The following is a 16,742-nucleotide window of genomic DNA, read 5'->3' on the forward strand; positions in this document are numbered from 1 at the left end:
AAATTCAGGCCCTTTCACAGAGACGAAGAGCAAACTATTTGGGCAGGCTAGCCTTTTAAAATATGAACAGTTTTTGCTTGTTCCAATTCAAATAGTAAACCCCTTAGAGTGGACTCAAAAGTGCGGAAAAGCATGAGGAAGAATATGAAGATCATCGCTAATCTTAGTTATTTCTCTTTTTCTCTTGGTTCTATTCTGCATTTTTTTTTTTAACATGGAGAAGGTGTTTTATAAGCAGAAGCAAAGGTGAATTTCCCCCAGCTCCTATACTTCAAAACAGAAAAAAAAAAAATCACCTGTTATACTGTCCAAAATCATCAATATTTTATTAATTTATTTATTTAGACACACGTGAGTACACATGGCGCTTCCCAGTGGCGCAGTGGTAAAGAATCTGCCTGCCAAATGCAGGAGATGTAGGAGACTAGGGTTCGATCCCTGATTTGGGACGATCCCCGGAAGTAGGAAATGACAGCCCACTCCAGTATTCTTACCTGGGAAACCCCTTGGACAGAGGAGCCTGGTGGGCTACCGTCTGTGGAGTCACAAAGAATCGGACACGACTGAGCATGCGCGCACACAGCATGAATATACATATTTTAAGTTAGTGCTATCATGTCCTAACCCGCCCCCAACAGGAAGCTTGTAGGAGGTTTCAGTCTTTTAGTCTTAGGATGATTCGGCAGTGAATCCTCCTGCCTGTGCATCTTTATGTGAACTTCCCAGAGCTTCTTTGATTCTTATTTGTGAAATTATTTAAGGATAGAAACTGGATTTCAGTCTCCTCATATCTATTACTTAACACCTGCTCCCTGCAAAAACTAGAGGTAAAGTTGCAGCATTTGGAATCTCGTCCCATCTTCCTGGGTAGAAAGCAGCCGAGTGGAGCCCGGGGAAGAGGGGGCACACAAGGAGATGCTCTACATGCCCCATGACACGTCTGGGGCAGACCCAGTTTGCCGCCTGCCCAGGGAGACGAGCATCTCCAAAGACTCCATTTCTCAGAAATGCTGTTGGGCCACCCTGACCCCATCCGTCCCTGGGATGTTTTCTCCTCTTCCCAAGCTCCCCACCTCCCACTCCGCTCCGTGTCCCTTCTGCTGGCCACTTGCTGGCTCCCTCGGAGCAACGGGGGAAGAGGCCAGTTCTCAGAAACGGCCCGTTCCCTCTCCTTACCCTCGTGTCTCCTCAGAGGCACTCGGGGCTGGTCTTAAAACTCCCTGGAATTCATTTTCATTACAGACCAAGCCCATGTCTTTGGCTCCCTGGCCTCTCCGTGTCACGCTTTTTATCATAAAAATGCGATTTATCAGGTACACGGTCCCCCTGACGAGGAGGCCAGGCTCTCTGTGTTCCTTTCTGTGACTTTTCATCAGATCTGGGGAACTCGCGGGCCAAGGACTGAGTAAACCCTCCAGGGTGCTTCCCTGCAGCCTCCAGCCCTGCAGGGCCTGGCCTCGCCACGAGGGGTGGCTCGGGCGTTCTTCCCGAAAGGACCCTCTGTTCCTCCCGGTCCCCTGGTGTTCAGACTGACCCCCTGCCCTTGGCAGTGTCCACTGACACCTGACCCAGAATCTCACTTCCGGGCTTTCAAAACAGCCCCTTGAGAAAAGAGGACAAGGAAGAATTGTTCCCGAAATGCAGGGTAGAGGGCACCTGCCTTTCAGCAGGAATGTGGAAGGGGCCAGCTCACCTGCCTTCTTCTCCCGGCTCTCTCCCGCCTTCCCCCTCACCCCACCTTCCTCCCACAAACATTGATTAAGCAAATAACATCCACAGCTAATGTTTCTCCAATGAGGACTGTATGCCAGATGCTGTGCTGAATGCTTTACCCACATTTTCAAAATTTCAATGTTATAACCTCCCTGGGAGGATTGAATTTTCTCATTTTCAGAGGAGACAACTCAGACGAGCAGGCTGTGTGGCCTCACGTGTATGTGGACTGTGTCCCAGGCTGTGGAGAGGAAAGGGGCTGGAAATGATTAGTGAGACCTGGTTCCTTCTGCCCTCCACAGGCCTTCGGTCATGGGGTAGAGCAGGGAGGGGTGTCCAGTTTTCCCAAACGGATGCCAGAGGGGGCTAGGATACAGCCTCGCAGGTGGAATTCAAATGGGTCTAGTTATTGTTTTTTAGATCATGAATTAATTTGGTTGCTTTGGGTCTTGTGGGATCTAGTGCCCTGACCAGGGATTGAACTGGGGGGCCCCCCTGCATTGGGAACAGAGTCTTAGCCACTGGGTCACCAGGGAAGTATCCCAAATTGGTCTCTTTGATCCCTGTTTCTAAAATGGACTCTCCTTTCCCTGACATCTCCCAGCCTCTGTGCTCCTGTTCACGTCATTTCCTTTCTCTGGGATATTTTTTCTTATTCTCTCACTTCTTTGCCTGCTGGCAAACCTGTCTTTTCATCTTTTAAGGCCCAGCTCACATACCTTGGACTCCCTAAAGCCTTCCTCCTGAGCACTTTCTCCTGGTCAAGTTTTTCATCCTGATGCTGCAGAACTAGGTGCACTGAGTTTTATACTTTGAACACAGTATCAGCTCGAAATAAATTCATTGCCTCAGAGGACTTCTTTAATGGTCATGTGCACAGTTCTTAAATTGTAGTTTTTGAAAAAAATTCTCATGATCAAGGAATAAAGTCTGTATTCCGGACTCTCATTTTAAGCATCTATAAGTCCCATTATCTCACTAGAAGGTTTGGAAAATCCTATAAAAATGAAACCCATTCAACCTCATGTTCCTTAAATTTATTTACCCATGGAACCCCCTTTTCATGGAATACCTAGCAACACCATCTTGAATGGTAGTGTTCCATGGAACATAGTTTGAGTTCAGTTCAGTTCAGTTCAGTCACTCAGTTGTGTCCGACTCTTTGCAACCCCATGAACTGCAGCACGCCAGGCCTCCCTGTCCATCACCAACTCCTGGAGTCCACCCAAACCCATGCCCATTGAGTCTATGATGCCATCCAACCATCTCATCCTCTGTCGTCCCTCAATTCTCCTCCTGCCCTCAATCTTTCCCAACCTCAGGGTCTTTTCCAATGAGTCAGCTCTTCGCATCAGGTGGCCAAAGTACTGGAGTTTCAGCTTCAAAATCAGTCCTACCAATGAACACCCAGGACTGATCTCCTTTAGGAAGGACTAGTTGGATCTCCTTGCAGTCCAAGGGACTCTCAAGAGTCTTCTCCAACACCACAGTTCAAAAACATCAATTCTTCATTTGGTAAAATCATAACACACAAAGTATATGATTAAACATCAGATTTAAAGAGTCAGATAGTACATACTATCAGTTCTAAGGTCCTTGTGGACTAGAATGGTTTGGGAGGACTTCTGGAAAGAGGGAGATCTGAGGTGAGCCCTCTAGTAACAAAGTCAATAGTTGTTGTTCAGTTGTTAAGTCGTGTCTGACTCTTTGCAACCTATGGACACCAGGCTTCCCTGTCTTTCACTGTCTCCTGGAGTTTGCTCAGATTCATGTCCATTGAGTCCGTGACGCCATTCAACCATCTCATCCTCTGCTTCCCTCTTCTCCTTTAGCCTTCAATCTTTCCCAGCCTCAGGGTCTTTTCCAGTGAGTCGGCCCTTCCCATCAGGTGACCAAAGTATTGATCAAGAGGGCCAAATGCTTATCAAACGACCCCCAAATCTCTATGAATTAACCCAGTAAAAGTTCATTTCCAGTGTAGGTCAAAAGGGAAGTTTCCTCTTACAGTCCTGCAGAGATCAAGTCTCCTTCGATCTAGTGGCGGCGCCCTCATCTGGGTCCTGGGAGCCGTCTCCATTCTGCCAGGCATGGGAGAATTGCTTCTGGGAGGTATTTATGGTCCAGGATGAAAGGTGACTCACATCCCTTCACTTCAGTTCCACTGCCTGCAGCTCAGTCACAGGGTTGCTACTCCCTAAAAAAGAGACCAGGGACAGTGGTTTAGTAATGCTGTCTGAAAGCAAAAGGGTTCAGATCTTGGGGACCATCAGCAGCCTCTGCCACACAGACCCTAACCCCATAGGTCCCTCTTCCAGTTTTCCTGGCACCTGTTGCGGCTGCTGCTAAGTCGCTTCAGTCGTGTCCGACTCTGTGTGACCCCATAGATGGCAGCCCACTAGGCTCCCCCATCCCTGGGATTCTCCAGGCAAGAACACTGAAGTGGGTTGCCATTTCCTTCTCCAATGCATGAAAGTGAAAAGTGAAAGGGAAGTCGCTCAGCCGTGTCCAACTCTTCGCGACCCCATGGACTGCAGCCTACCAGGCTCCTCCATCCATAGGATTTTCCAGGCAAGAGTACTGGAGTGGGGTGCCATCACCTTCTCCATCCTGGCACCTGTACCTGCTTCTAAACTGAAGATCTGCATGAGGCGAGGCTTTCTGGTGGGGAAAGCATTAGCCAATACAACTGCTTTTCTGTGTCTCTTTCTACTTCTTGATGTAAACCTCTCAAATTGCTTTTCAATATTTCCAGAACATAGATCCTGAGTATCCCTGCTCTCCAAGAAGAGCCTTGCTCTTTCCCGAAAGCAGGACTATCTTTCTAATACTTCTCTTTCCCTTTTCCTTTGCCCATCCAACCTTCTCCACCCCAGGGTCCTGTCAAGGTCTGTTCTAAGGATCAGTCAGACAGTTGAGTCATCAAAGACTCCCTGTGCTTCTACTAAGCTGCTCTGTCAAAGCATAACTTTTAAAAAGTTAAAAACAACTGTCATACAGGTAGATAGTGAACATCTCTCAAAGATCTATGAACTCAGGAGTAAGGGAATCAATAACATGACAAGGACAGTGCAAAGGAAGATATAAGAGATGAAAACATATGGTCATTGAAAAATGGGATGCTGGAATGAGATTACAAAGATGGATACACGTGATTAATGTCCTATAAAACAATAAAGTCACAACCACGAGTGCTTTCTGTTGGACAGAAGTCATTTGCAACTTGATCATAAAATAAATGTTTTGCAACTTAAAGGTCCATCTAGTTAAGGCTATGGTTTTTCCTGTGGTCATGTATGGATGTGAGAGTTGGATTGTGAAGAAGGCTGAGCGCTGAAGAATTGATGCTTTTGAACTGTGGTGTTGGAGAAGACTCTTGAGAGTCTCTTGGACTGCAAGGAGATCCAACCAGTCCATTCTGAAGGAGATCAGCCCTGGGATTTCCTTGGAAGGAACAATGCTAAAGCTGAAACTCCAGTACTTTGGCCACCTCATGTGAAGAGTTGACTCATTGGAAAAGACTCTGAAGCTGGGAGGGATTGGGGGCCGGAGGAGAAGGGAACGACAGAGGATGAGATGGCTGGATGGCATCACTGACTCGATGGACGTGAGTCTGAGTGAACTCCAGGAGTTGGTGATGGACAGGGAGGCCTGGCGTGCTGCGATTCATGGGGTCGCAAAGAGTCAGACACGACTGAGTGACTGAACTGAACTGAATCTTCTGTAAGGGCTTCCCCGGTGGCTCAGCGGTAAATAGTCTGCCTGCAATTCCAGAGACACAGGTTTGATCCCTGGGTTGGGAAGATCCCCTGGAGGAGGGCATGGCAACCTCCTCCAATATTCTTGACTGGAGAATCCCATGGAAGAGAGGAACCTGGCAGGCTACATTCCACAGGGTTGCAAACAGTCAGACATGACTGAAGTGACTTAGCATGCATGCATTCTTTCTATAAGTCAACCCTACTGAAGCAAAATCATACTATTCAACACCCCAAGTAAAAAAATTGCTGAGATTAAGGTGAGAGATTCCAGGTGGACTGCGGGTGATGTTACGACTTTGCATCCTGTAGACTTCTCTCACCATTGTCCCATCCACTATGCCTCTCTTCTGCCTCCCCCCACCACTCCTTCACCAACAATATATTTTCCTGTCAAAACATACTTGGTTACATGCAGTGCAACCAAAATTGCTGCTATTAGCTTAATTGAGACAGGGTGATTATAAATAAATTATATGCAGTCCTACCGAAATTGCTGCTATTAGTCCAAATTGAGATGGGATGATTAGTCATCACCAACTGTAGCTTAATTCAGAGTGTCTTCCGCGTGGTCACAGAGCCCTGTGGCCACCTGGCAGCCCAGGGGATGCAAGGCCAAATGCCTGAGAGGTGGGCTCCCAGGCTGCAGATCTCTTTTGCTGGTAACAAAACAAAAGTCTGTGCTGCCTAGATGGCAGGGTTCCTTTGTACATTGATAATGGACTTCTTAGAAACTTGAAGTTGGAAAAGACCATAGTTAGAAAACTTGCCATATAGAAAATTTTTGTTATATATTAGCATACATAATTATATAAATAACATATAATAGTATATAAAATATTATGCAATATAAAATATAGTATTATATTTGGATGTGTTGATATAGCTCACTGTATCAATCTTCTGTCCATTCCCATAATGATTTGAGATGGGTTTTTAATATTATTTTACTTTTTTTCTAATTATAAAAGGGCTACCCCAGTGGCTCAGCAGTAAAGAATTCGCCTGCAGTGTAGGAGACACTGGTTCAATCCCTGGGTCAGGAAGATCCCCTGGAGGAGGGCATGGCAACCCACTGCAGTATTCTTGCCTCGTGAATCCTGTGGACAGAGGAGCCTGGTCGCCTGTAGCCCATATGGTTGCAAAGAGTTGGACACAGCTGAAGTGACTGAGCATGCATGCCAAGATAAATTTTCAAGTTGGGATTAACATATGTTGTTGTTGTTTAGTCACTACATTGTGTCCAACTCTTTTGTGATGACCTCTCCCTTTTGTGACGGTAGCCTGCCAATCTCCTCTGTCCAGGCAACTGGAGTGGGTTGCCATTTCCTTCTCTACGGGAGCTTCCCAACCCAGGGATTGAACCTGTGTCTCCTGCATTGGCAGGCAGATTCTTTACCACGGAGCCACCAGAGACTGACATATACACACTGCTATATATAAAATAGATAACTAACAAGGACCTACTATATAGCACAGGGAGCTATACTTAATATTTTGTAATAACCTATAATGGGAAAATCTGAAAAAGATATATGTATGTATATGTATTCAGTTATACATATATATAAATGTATAACTGAATCATTGTGCCATGTACCTGAAATTAACATGATATTGCAAATCAATTATACTTCAAATAAATAAATAAAAATGAAACAATAAAATAAACCCAACTGCAAAAAAAAAAAAAAAAAAAAAAAGGAGGGAAAAAGAAACCCACATTCACAGTAAAAAAAAAAAAAAATACTGTGTATTTTTACACATTAAAAATACATTTAGAAGCCTAAGTGGCATGGAAGAATAAGAGTTCCCATTTCATACCATTGATTGGATTTGGGTGTATTTATTCTATCATTGTTTTTATTCTATTTAAATAATCCCTCTGACATAGTTGCTACCTATTGGAATACAATTTTATGTTAAGCTTTTTTTTTTTTTTAATTGGTTGAAAAATCTTTAAACTACCTAGACAAAATATGTTGAAGGTAAAAGAAAAATGAGCCAAATGGTAAGAGAAATTGTCATGGGCATCCCATTCTGGAGACATCATAATAAAGTGGAAATCCACCGGTTAAGCAAATTTGAATTCTTCACTCCTCTCCCTGGGTAACTATCTCAGACTTCAAACCACATCTCACCACCTGGCCAGGACGGGAAAACCCAAGTGGAGGTGCTGTTTCTGCAGTTAAGGGCCCCTCGGCAAATGGCTCTATGGGCTTCACTTTCTGTATATCTACATCAAAATATAAAAATAGATATTCTTCAAGGCAACTTTACAAGTGCAAATCCTATGCTTTGTATTTAGGGACTGGGAAAAGCCATGACCATTAAACAGGACTTGTAGTAAGGATGACTGTTAGTCAAGCATTAATGACTGACAAGCATTAAGGTTAAATTTTGAGTCTGTAAGTTTGGAGATGTGTTCTTCATTTAGCCCAGTAGACACGTTCCTCAAAGTGTTTGTTAGCGCTGCTTGGAAATAAAATGATAGAGTCCAATTTTCTTTAATTTATTTTTATTTATTTATTTTTGGACACCCACAGGGCATGTGGGATTTTCCCTGACCAGGGACCGAGCCCTTGGCCCCTGCACTGAAAGTATGGAGTCTTAACCCGTGCACTGCCAGGGAAATCCAGTAGTGTCCAGTTTTCTTACTGTATTGTCCCAAAGCAACTTACTTTCATCCAGAAGAACTGGGTCCAGCAGTAGTTTTAAGTTTTCAGATTCCTAAGCTTTCCTGCTTGTAGTTAATGATTTAAAATCACTCGGTGCTTGAGGGAAAACACTGTAGTTATACTTTGTGATAACTATTTTATGGAATCTTTTCTAAGCTGAATAACTGCTTAATTTGAGATTTAGTTTTGGAGTGAAAAACTAAATAATATGGAAATTTTACTTTACTTTTTCAGTGGGAAACATTTAGATTTTTCTTTTTCTCAAAAAAGAACTATAAATATCCTAGGAAACAAACTAGGGAACTTCTTTCTCCCCTTCCTTTCTCTCCCCCTCTATTTATCCCTCCCTCTGCCTTATCCTTTTCTTCCTTGTCTATTTTAACAACTGTTGGTGGTTCTTTCCATATGCCAAACAGACTCTGTATGCTATGGATACTCAGGTGAAACTACATTATATACATGGACCCCTGGTTCTTTAGAATTACTGGTGGAGTTGGGTTTTATAAAACAATTCAGTTCAGTTCAGTCGCTCAGTCGTGTCCGACTCTTTGGGACCCCATGAATCGCAGCACACCAGACCTCCCTGTCCATCACCAACTCCCAGAGTTCACTAAGACTCATGTCCATCGAGTCAGTGATGCCATTCAGCCATCTCATCCTCTGTCATCCCCTTCTCCTCCTGCCCCCAATCCCTCCCAGAATCAGAGTCTTTTCCAATGAGTCAGCTCTTCGCATGAGGTGGCCAAAGTACTGGAGTTTCAGCTTTAGCATCATGAACACAATAACCAACCAACCAATCAAGTGAAGCAGAAAATAATATCTGAAAGTCAGAGAATACTTATCCTTTAAAAAGAGTCTTTAAGTATTACTCTCCATGGCATAAACCTTTGTTGTTGATTCATTAATGCCTTGGTTTGGAGGGATGGTGGGACATAGAAATTGCAAGCTAAAGTGATGGATGGTACAGTTTATTGGTAGATGCTTGATGACACTAATATCTTGTTTAACTAAAATATAGATTACAATCAAATTTTTTTGGAAAATGGTCTTTTTTCTAGCTTTTTTGAAATATAACTGGCATACAGCATCATGTAAGTTTGGACTTACAACCTGCTGATTTGATATGTGTGCATATTTTAAAATGATTGCCATATGTGATTACTATATATATTGTAATATGATTACCATATGTAAGGTCAGTTAACACCTCTATCTTCTCACATAATTACCATTCTTTTCCTGTGGTGAAAACATTTAAGATCTACTCTCTTATCAGCTTTCAAGTATAAAGAGTAGTATTTTAACTATAGTCATCATCCTGCACATTAGATCCCTAGAACTTGTTCATCTTGTAACTTGAAGTTTGACCCTTTAACCAACAGCTCCCTGTTTCTCCCACTCTCCTCCTCTGGCAACCACCAATTTACTTTCTGCCTATGAATTTGGCCTTTTTAGATTCCACATATAAGTGATGTCATACAGTACTTGGTCTTTCTCTAACTTATTTCACTTAGTAAAATGTTCTCAAGTTCCACCCATGTTGTCAGAAGGTTTTTCCTTCTCTTTTATGGATAAATAATATCCCATTGTATATATGTACCACATTTTCTTTATCCATTTATCTGTCAGTGAACACTTCGTTTATTTCTGTATCTTGACTGTTTGAATGGGGATGCAGTGGACATAGAGGTGCAGGTACCTCTCTAAGAGTGAATTTATTTCCTTTGTATATATACGTACAAGTAGGATTGCTGGATCATATAGTAGTTCTATTTTTCATTTTTTGAGGAACCTCTGTACTGTTTTCCAAAATAGTTATACCAATTTACATTCCCATCAGTAGTACACAAAGGGTTCCTTTTCTCCACATTCTTGCCAACACTCATCTTTTTGATAATCAGATCAGACCAGTCGCTCAGTCGTGTCCGACTCTTTTCGACCCCATGAATTGCAGCACGCCAGGCCTCCCTGTCCATCACCAACTCCTGGAGTTCACTCAGACTCACGTCCATCGAGTCAGCGATGCCATCCAGCCATCTCATCCTCTGTCGTCCCCTTCTCCTCCTGCCCCCAATCCCTCTAACAGATATGAAGTGATAGCTCATTGTGATTTTAGTTTCATCTTACTGATGATTAATGATGTTGAGCATCTCTTCATGTACCTGATGGCCATTTGTATATCTTCTTTGGAAAAATGCCTGTTTTGATCCTCTGCCTATTTTTAAATCAGACTATTTGATTTTTGTCTATTGTTTGACTTTCTTGTATATTTTGGATATTAATTCCTTAGCTGATGAGGAGTTTGTGAATATTTTCTCCTATTTTATTGATTGCCTTTTCATTTGGTTAATTGTTCCTTTTGCTGTGCAGAAGCTTTTCTGTTTGGTGTAGTCCCACTTATTTACTTTTGCTTTTGTTGCTTGTGCTTTTGGTGTCATATTCAAAAATTCATTTTTCTAGGCCAAGATCAAGGAACAATCCTCAGAAAGAACAAAGCTAGAGGAATTACATGCCCTGATTTCAAGCTATATTACAAAGCTATAGCAATCAAAACATTTTAGTATGGGCATAAAAACAGACAGATGAAGTAATGGGACAGATTAAGAGCCTGGAAATAGACTCATGCACATATAGTCAACTAGTGTTTGATAAGGGAGTGAAGAATACTCAATGGGAAAGGATAGTCTCTTCCGTAGATGGTGTTGGGAAAACTGGACATTCATATGCAAAAGAATGAAATTAGACCCCTGTCTTACACCACTCAAAAAATGAACTTGAAATGCATTAAATTAAGACCTGAAATGATAAAACTCCAAGAAGAAAACATAAGGAAAATGTCCTTTTAACCAATTGGGATCATCTCCAACTCTAGGATGTGACCTCCCCTAACCCTCAACACTGAAAGAGACACTTGGCCTCTTTTCATTCAGAAATGTTTATAAATTGTTGGGGAAAGGCTGCCTGCAAGTCAGCCTCAGAGGAGAAACTAGTATCCTGTTTATGCCTTGGGGCAGAATCTTAGTTAGTCAGGCCCCTGCCAAGTTGTAAAGGTTGATATTTCCTGAAGTGACGTGAAAAGAGTATGGAATTGAGTGATTCAAATCCTAACTTTACTGGACTGCTCTTCTCTGAACCACTGTTTATTCTGGAAAGAAAGGGATCATCACACTGGTTTACCTTACATGTTTCTTGTGAGAGTTATGAGTTCCTAGCATGCACAGACTGGCATATAATAGACACTGAATAAATGGTATTTTTAAAAATTGCAATACCAGTAAGCGTTTACCTGTTAGTCTATTAAGAAGTTAGGAGGCAGTGCTGGACTCATACCATTGGTCAGGAGTTGAGTGGCTATTGTCTATCTTCTTCCTAGACATTTAGCCTAAGAACTCTGCCTAATTTAGCACATTTATAGATTAGAAATGCTATAGATGAGATTTCTTTAAAACCCAGACACCATTTGCGCTTAGGAATCCCAAGGCAGAGCTCACATTGAATTGAAAGTGTGGCTAGTAATGTGTCGCTCATGATATCTTATGAGACAATTTATGCTCAGATTAACTGAGACTTTATTTTCAGAGTATAATCAGGGGAAGGCGAGCTGAAGTGTCAGTGGTCAAAGGCCCCCATTCAAAGCATGTGTAGATAGGCCAGGTTTCAAAGCCTGAAGAAATAAAGTGTCTCCTTTCTTCCTAGGGATTTAAAGATCCTGTATACCGAGCAAGACGGAAGCAATTCGCTGACATTGCCTACAACTATAGACAGTAAGTCTGCTCTGTGTGTTGGTGGGGGATGGGGAGAAGACCATACTCTCCTTTGCCCAAAGTTGGAAAATAGCAGCTTGAAGAATCCTTCCCTCTGTGTATGTTTGTGTATGTTTAAATCCTCCCTTTAATAACACACATTTAAAAATTCACCACGAGATAAAACAATATTACCCCCTACACCAGGGCCCAGCTCTCTCCCAAGCTTTGTTGTGTAATTACGCAGTGACATCTGACATAATTATAAAAGGCCTCAGTCCTGAATAAAAGAGCCTCTGGTGTTTCTGCATTAAACTGGAAAAAAGGAGAAAGAAGTATTTACATTCAAGAAGGAGTTGGCTGCTTTACTGAATTAGTGAATCATTGGAGGTTTCAGGAGAGCCAAGCCTCAGGGTTCTACTTTTATCTGATCTGACCCAGATGCGAAGGGCAATTTTAGAATGAGTTTATTTTTTTCTCTCTGGGATTCTGCCAGATTTTAGCCAGAGGAAAATGCAAATATTAAATGTTATTTGGGAAGAGAATTGTTTTGCTATTTTGAGTTCTTGGGAACTACAGAAATGCTCCCATGAGAAACTTAGTGTTTGGGGACCTGAGCTCCATTACTGAGTTAAGGGTGTGAGAAAAGACGTGCTCAAGAAGAAACATACAGGGTTTAGAACATGAGGTGATGGGACTTCAACAGCTTTGCTAGAATATGGGGGAGATAAAGGAGATGCTAACACTTTGTATACAGAATAAAAACGACCTTCACAAGGGAAAGGCTTCCAGAGAAAATTTCTTTATCTGAATGAATCCTGGTAGTAGAAAGATCCAGAACAGTGCTGACCTTCGTCATGTCTAGACCCAGCTGGACTTTGGCTTGTGGCAAGCAGGAATCACAGAATGTGGTGACCTCTCTCCCGTGTCCCCATCATGATCCCAGCATGGTCAGGTGGACACATCAGACACAGGCAAGAGTCCTTCTTCAGATAGTCAATAATAATAGGTCATTTTTAATCTCCTTGTTATGTCTGGGGCTTTGCTAAATGCTTAATGTACATAATTTCATTTAGTCTTAATAATAACTCCCCATTTTTCAGATGAAAAAACTAAAGCTTTAGAACAGCCCAGTAAATAACTTGCCAAAGTCATAGAACTGGAAGGTGGAAGAGCCTGGTTTTGAGCTCAGGCTTTTTTAACCACAAAGTCATTCTCAACCACTTCCTTGATTGTCTAGGGACTCTCCAAGTCAGGAGACCACACTTCTCCTGATGTCCAAGGAGCTGCTTACGGGGTGCATTCACTCCTTCTTGGCTGTTGGGACTTGAGAGGGAGAAACTCAAACCACCTCTTTAACATAAAAATATTATACTTGGTGAAGAAGTGTGGAATTGGTTGAATGCCTCATGATTCTGGATGATCATGAGTTAAATTGGCTACTGAAAACCATCCAGAGATGGCTGGTACTCAAAGGCACACCAGATATTTTCAGGCAGTTCTACACCTCATGTTCAGTTCAGTTCAGTTCAGTCACTCAATCGTGTCTGACTCTTTGTGACCCCATGAACCGCAGCACACCAGGCCTCCCTATCCATCACCAATGGCCAGAGTCTTCCCAAACTCATGTCCACTGAGTCAGTGATGTCATCCAACCATCATTTGTCATCCCCTTCTCTTCCTGCCCTCAATCTTTCCCAGCATCAGGGTCTTTTCAAATGAGTCAGCTCTTCGAATTAGGTGACCAAAGTATTGGAATTTCAGCTTCAACATCAGTCCTTCCAATGAACACCCAGGACTGATCTCCTTAAGGATGGACTGGTTGGATCTCCTTGCAGTCCAAGGGACTCTCAAGAGTCTTCTCCAACACCACAGTTCAAAAGCATCAATTCTTCGGTGCTCAGCTTTCATTGGAGAAGGCAATGGCACCCCACTCCAGTACTCTTGCCTAGAAAATCCTATGGACGGAGAAGCCTGGTAGGCTGCAGTCCATGGGGTCGCTAAGAGTAGGACACAACTGAGCGACTTCACTTTCACTTTTTACTTTCATGCATTGGAGAAGGAAATGGCAACCCACTCCAATGTTCTTGCCTGGAGAATCCCAGGGACGGGGGAGCCTGGTGGGCTGCTGTCTATGGGGTCGCAGAGTCAGACACGACTGAAGTGACTTAGCAGCAGCAGCAGCAGCTTTCATTATAGTCCAACTCTCACATTCATACATGACCACTGGAAAAACCATAGCCTTGACTAGATAGACCTTTGTGGGCAAAGTAATGTCTCTGCTTTTGAATATGCTGTCGAGGTTGGTCATAACTTTTCTTCAAAGGAGTAAGCATCTTTTAATTTCATGGCTGCAGTCACCATCTTCAGTGATTTTGGAGCCCCCCAAAAATAAAGTCAGCCACTGTTTCTACTATTTCCCCATCTATTTCCCATGAAGTGGTGGGACCAGATGCCATGATCTTAGTTTTCTGAATGTTGAGCTTTAAACCAACATTTTTACTCTCCTCTGTCACTTTCATCAAGAGGCTCTTTAGTTCTTCACTTTCTGCCATAAGGGTGGTGTCATCTGCATGTCTGAGGTTATTGATATTTCTCCCAGAAATCTTGATTCCAGCTTGTGCTTCTTCCAGCCCAGCGTTTCTCATGATGTACTCTGCATAGAAGTTAAATAAGCAGGGTGACAATATACAGCCTTGATGTACTCCTTTTCCTATTTGGAACCAATTTGTTGTTCCATGTCCACTTCTAACTGTTGCTTCCTGACCTGCATACAGGTTGCTCAAGAGGCAGGTCAGGTGGTCTGGTATTCACATCTCTTGAAGAGTTTTCCAGTTTATTGAGAGCCACACACTCAAAGACTTTGGCATAGTCAATAAAGCAGGAGTAGATTTTTTTTCTGGAACTCTCTTGCTTTTACCATGATCCAGAAGATGTTGGCAATTTAATCTCTGGTTCCTCTGCCTTTGTAAAACCAGCTTGAACATCTGGAAGTTCACGGTTCACGTATTGCTGAAGCCTGGATTGGAGAATTTGAGCATTACTTTACTAGCGTGGGAGATGAGTGCAATTGTGCAGTAGTTTGAGCATTCTTTGGCATTGCCTTTCTTTAGGATTGAAATGAACACTGACCTTTTCTAGTCCTGTGGCCACTTCTGAGTTCCAAATTTGCTGGCATATTGAGTGCAGCACTTTCACAGCATCATCTTTTAGGATTTAGTGAAGTGAAATTCACTTCATGTAGTGCTTTCACCTCATGTAGTGAAGTGAAATTAAAAGACACTTGCTCTTTGGAAGAAAATATATGACAAACCTAGACAACATATTAAAAGGTAGAGACAGTGCTTTACCAACAAATGTCCATCTAGTGAAAGCTATGGTTTTTCCATTAATCAAGTATGGATGTGAGAGTTGGACTGTAAAGAAAGCTGAGCACTGAAGAACTGATGCTTCTGAACTGTAGTGTTGGAGAAGACTCTTGAGAGTCTCTTGGATAGCAAGGAGATCAAACCAGTCAATAATAAAGGAAATCAGTCCTAAATATTCATTGGAAGGACTGAGGCTGAAGCAGAAACTCCAATACTTTGGAAAAGACCCTGATGCTGGGAAAGATTGAAGGCAGAAGGAGAAAGGGATGACAGAGGGTGAGATGGTTGGATAGCATCACTGACTAGATGGACAGGAGTTTGAGCAAATGCCAGGAGTCGGTGAAGGATAGGGAAGTCTGGCATGGTCCAGTCCATGGAGTCACAAAGAGTTGGACATGACTGAGTGACTGAACTGAATAGTGAAGTGAAAGTCACTCAGCCGCATCCAACTCTTTGTGACCCCATGAACCTGCCAGGCTCCTCTGTTCATGGAATTCTCAAGGCAAGAATGCTGGAGTGGTTTGCCATTCCCTTCTCCAGGGGATCTTTCCAATCTAGGGATCAAACCCACGTCTCCCACATTGCAGGCAGATTCTTTACCAGCTGAGGTACCAGGGAATCACCTCATATAGATGAACCCCAAATGGTTAAGTGATGTACTGAAGGGCATATCTCTCATTAGGGACTGAACTTGTCCTCCAATTTAAAGCCTGTTTCTGACCTCATCTCCGCTCATCTCTTTAGAACTTCTGATGCTGTTTTCCATCCCTTCCTTCTTTGCTTTTGTCTTTTATCTCAACATCTGTTACAGTTGATTCTCATTCTTTGAAGGTTACTTGCTTACATTGATTTGAGACCCCTGCAAACACAAGGGATTTCCACACTCATCCCCAGATATGTGCAGAGCAAGGAAAAATGTGAGTCTCCTGATGCATCAGTTCCCAACTGAGGTCAAACAAGGCAACACTGCCTTCTTGTTTCGGCTTTTCTACTGTAAACAAGTGCTTTTTTTGCGGTCTCTTTGGAGCCATGTTTGTTGACTTTTTGTTCTTTTGGTTGGTAATTGTGTTGTTTAAAATGGCCCTCCAGCATAGAGCTGAAATTCTGTCTCATGGTCTTGAGTACAGGATGGCTCCGACATGCCTAATGGGAAAAATGTGTGTTCGATATGCTTCCTTCAGGACTGGGCTGTAGTGCTGCTGGCTGTGAGTTCAGTGTGAATGAATCAGCCATACATTAAGTAAGGTGTCTTTAAACAAAGGCACATGCAAGACAAGGTTGGGATTATGAGTTGAAAATGTGATCTGGGTCCTGCATTTCACATAGGAGCAGCGGTTCAGTGTTCACTTACTCAGAGTTCATGGTGTCTTGATGGAACAGAACTTCTGTCAGTAAGGAGAAGAAACTCTGTTCTATTGTCTGAAGGTTTCCCTCCTTCCTCCTTCAGGCTTCATCTCAGTCTCCTCTGGCCTCCTCCTCCTACCC

The 16,742-nt window shown here is 42.8% G+C and overlaps 1 protein-coding gene across 1 annotated transcript in view; it reads left to right on the forward strand.

Moving 5' to 3' along the window:
* The window catches only part of PAH (phenylalanine hydroxylase), an 89,559-nt gene that overhangs the window by 46,724 nt on the left and 26,093 nt on the right, over positions 1-16,742 (forward strand). Inside the window, exon 5 of the mRNA XM_006058816.3 lies at positions 11,843-11,910. Within this exon, the coding sequence (XP_006058878.1) occupies positions 11,843-11,910 (68 nt within the window). The remainder of the gene's footprint in view (positions 1-11,842; positions 11,911-16,742) is intronic.

This window comes from Bubalus bubalis, chromosome 4 (genome assembly GCF_019923935.1).
Source record: "Bubalus bubalis isolate 160015118507 breed Murrah chromosome 4, NDDB_SH_1, whole genome shotgun sequence".
In the NCBI taxonomy this organism is placed as follows: domain Eukaryota; kingdom Metazoa; phylum Chordata; class Mammalia; order Artiodactyla; family Bovidae; genus Bubalus; species Bubalus bubalis.